Genomic DNA, 3,757 nt, shown 5'->3' with positions numbered 1-3,757 from the left:
ATCAGTTATATTAATATATGTGCATGCAATAATTAAGGATATGTATGCCCAAGAATTCTGTTTCCATATTATATTCTTAAATGATTAAGAAAATGTAGGTTAGGAGGAAAGCCTACATGGTCATACCTCTAGTTTCTTATTTCAGACAGAGACACATGATACTTACATGTATACAGATGTCATCATTTCAGTAATTTAGAGAACTAGCCCTCCCACATGCTCATTGAAGAATCGCAGGCTACGTAACTATAGCCTCACCAGACTGAGACGTACTAGAATTACATAATATTTTTCGAACAGGCATTTTCTTACCAACTAACAAAGGTGTATTACACAAATGGAAGGCATTAACTTCCAAAATAACATCATTATATATATCAATTCAACTATTTAAAACAATACTCCACATTAACAGCTATTTTTGTTCTTATTTTCAGGTGATTCCACTGTCCAAAGGGAAAGCAATAGTTTCTCAGAATATTAGACATTTAGTTATACCAGAAAACGTGAAGCCTGCAAAAATAATGAGCTTGGTAAAGTCACCTGATCACCGACAACAGCACTATAATGGACAGTTCCAGTTTAGTATTGTCGCAGATGACAAGGATGGTTACTTTGAAATTGACAGCTCCACGGGAGATTTGTTTCTTTCCAAGGAACTTGATTATGAAACAACATCTCATTACCTTTTCAGGGTAATTACTATAGACCATAGCAAAAACCCTCCCCTGAATCGCACAGTCTTCCTTAGTATTGATGTAGAAGATCAGAACGACCATTCCCCATCCTTCCAGCATGAGTTGATTGTGATAAGCATAGAAGAGAATGTTCCTATAGGAACTCTGGTGTATGTCTTCAATGCCAAAGATGGTGATGGCAGTTTTTTAAACAGTCGAATACAATACTTCATTGAATCCCACCACTCTGGAATGAATCCATTTCTCATCCACCCCTCATTTGGCACATTAGTCACCGCATCCGCCCTTGACCGGGAGAGTACGCCAGCAGTCATCCTCACAGTGACTGCATGTGATCAGGCTGTGAACGTGACTGACCGGCGATTGAGATCGCTGATGGCAAAAGTAGTGATTTTGGATGTCAATGACCACAGCCCCACTTTTATATCCTTCCCCATTGCCCATGTCAAAGAGGATATCATGGTGGGCTCCTTGGTGCACCATGTAACTGCTCAGGATCCAGATGAAGGAAGGAATGGCAAAGTAACATACAGCATCCTCTCAGGAAATGAAGACATGGCCTTTGTGCTGGACGAGTCATCAGGTACAGTGCCCCTTAGACCGCTTTTTTAAAAAACTGATTTAATTTTATTATTGGGGGTAGTGCCTGTGGCTCAGTGAGTAGGGCGCCGGCCCCATATACCAAGGGTGGCGGGTTCAAACCCAGCCCCGGCCGAACTGCAACAAAAAAATAGCCAGGTGTTGTGGCGGGTGCCTGTAATCCCAGCTACTTGGGAGGCTGAGGCAAGAGAATCACCTAAACTCAGGAGTTGGAGGTTGCTGTGAGCTGTGATGCCAGGGCACTCTACCAAGGGCAATAAAGTGTCTCAAAAAAAATTTATTATTGGTAAGACAATTTAGTCCAATACTTACCCTCAGAACAAAGTTATAAGTGTACAATCCCTTATTGTTCACTCTGGGCACAGTGTTGTATGGCAGATCTCCAGGACTTATTCATCCTGCTTAACTGAAACTTTAGTTTCTCTGCATTTCCTCCTCTGTCTCAGCCCTGACAATGAACATTTCATTCTTTGATTCTATGAATGAACTATTTTGAATACCTCATATAAATGGAATCATGCAGCATTTGACTTTCTGTGACTGGCTTATTACATTTAGTATAAAGCCCTCAGGGTTTATCCATTTTGTCACATGGTGCAGAATATATTTCTTTTTAAAGAATGAATAATATTTTATTGTATGTGCATGATGTATTTTCATTAAATCTATTTGTTTCTGATAGATGTCTAGGTTGTTTCCACATCTTGGCTACAAGGGAATGGTGCTGCAGTGAACAGGGAGTACTGCTATCTCTTCAAGATCTTAATGTCAGTTCTTTTACATAAATATCCAGAAGTTGGGCTATTGGGTCATACAATAGTCTTATTTTTAATTTTTTGAGGGATTGCCATGCTATTTTTTATAGTGGCTACAGCATTCCTGCCAACATTGTATAGGGATTTCAATTTCTCCACATCCTTGACAACATTTTCTTAAATAATAACCATATTGACAGTTGTGAATGATATCTCATGGTTTTGATTTGCATTTATCTGATGATTAGTAACACTGAGCATTTTTTCATATATCTGTTGAACATTTGTATATCTTTCCTGGAAAAGTGTCTATGCAAATTTGTTGTCCATTTTTAATTAGGTTGTGTGTATCTTCCTTGTTTAGTTGCAGGAGCTCTTGGTATACATGTGTTCTGGATATTAACCCCTCATCAGATATGTGGTTTGAATATATTTTCTTCCATTCTTTAATTGCCTTTTCTTTTGCTATGCAGAAGCTTCTTCATTAGATATAGTCTCATTTGCTTATTTTTGTTTTTATAATCTATATTTTTGTTATGTCCATGAAATTATTGCCAAGATCAATGTCATAAAACTTTTACCCTATATTTTCTTCTAGAACTTTTACAGTTTTGGATCTTACATTTAAGTCTTTAATCCATTTTACTTTTGTGTAGGTATGAGTCCAACATCATTCTTTTCTATGTGTATATCCAATTTCCCCAAACCATTTGTTGAAGACACTGTCCTTTTCCCATTGTATATTCCTGACAACCTTGTCCAAGGTCAATTGATCATGTATGTGTAGATTTGTTTCTAGGCACTCTACTTCATTCCATTGGTCTGTATCTTATGCCACTATCATACTGTTTTGATTACTGTAGCTTTGTAATATGTTTTGAAGTCAGGACATGTAATTCCTCTAGCTTTTCTTTTCTTTCTCAAGATTATTTTGACTATTTGGGCTACTTTGAGATTCCATATGAATTTTAGAATTATTTTTCTGTTTCTGAAAAAAAAATGCCATTCTAATTTTGGTAGGAATTGCTTGGAAACTGTAGATTACTTTGAGTAGTATGAACATTTGAACACTATTAAGTCTTTTACTCTATAAACATGGGATGTCTTTTCATTTGATTGTATCTCATTTTTCTCATCAATATTTCATAGTTTTCAGTATGCAGGGTAGTCACTTTCTTGGTTAAGTTTATTTGTAAGTATTTGACTACTTTGGGTGTTACTATAAATGGGTTTGTCTTCCTAATTTCCTTTTCAGATAATTCCTTGTTGGTACATAGAAATGCAACTAATTTTTGTATGTGGATTTTATATCCTGTATCTTTACTGAATTTATTGTTTCTAATAGTTTTTTGATGGAATTTTTAGGGTTTTCTATATATAAGATCATATCATCTACAAGTAGGTATAATTTTACTTCATCCTTTCTTATTTGAATCCCCATTTTTTGCTACTTTCAATTAAAGCCTTCCCATCACTTTCTTACATTTATCCTTTTCATTTTTTCCTCTTAAAATGATAGCTCTCTTAGCACTCTGGGAGGCTGAGGCTGGTGGGTTGCCTAAACTCAGGAGTTCAAGAACAGCCTAAGTAAGAGCAAGACCCCATCTCTACAAATAGCTGGGTGTTGTGGCGTGTGCCTGTAATCACAGCTACTCAGGAGGCTGAGGCAAGAGGATCACTTGAGCCCAAGAGTTTGAGGATGCT

At 36.8% G+C, this 3,757-nt stretch overlaps 1 protein-coding gene across 1 annotated transcript in view; it reads left to right on the top strand.

Moving 5' to 3' along the window:
- The window catches only part of DCHS2 (dachsous cadherin-related 2), a 239,355-nt gene that overhangs the window by 168,698 nt on the left and 66,900 nt on the right, over positions 1-3,757 (top strand). Inside the window, exon 10 of the mRNA XM_023513453.1 lies at positions 438-1,281. Within this exon, the coding sequence (XP_023369221.1) occupies positions 438-1,281 (844 nt within the window). The remainder of the gene's footprint in view (positions 1-437; positions 1,282-3,757) is intronic.

Source organism: Otolemur garnettii, unplaced genomic scaffold (assembly GCF_000181295.1).
Source record: "Otolemur garnettii isolate 467f Iridium unplaced genomic scaffold, OtoGar3 scaffold00041, whole genome shotgun sequence".
Classification (NCBI taxonomy): domain Eukaryota; kingdom Metazoa; phylum Chordata; class Mammalia; order Primates; family Galagidae; genus Otolemur; species Otolemur garnettii.
Note: the sequence above shows the minus strand (reverse complement) of the source record. Positions and strands in the feature narration are given on the sequence as shown.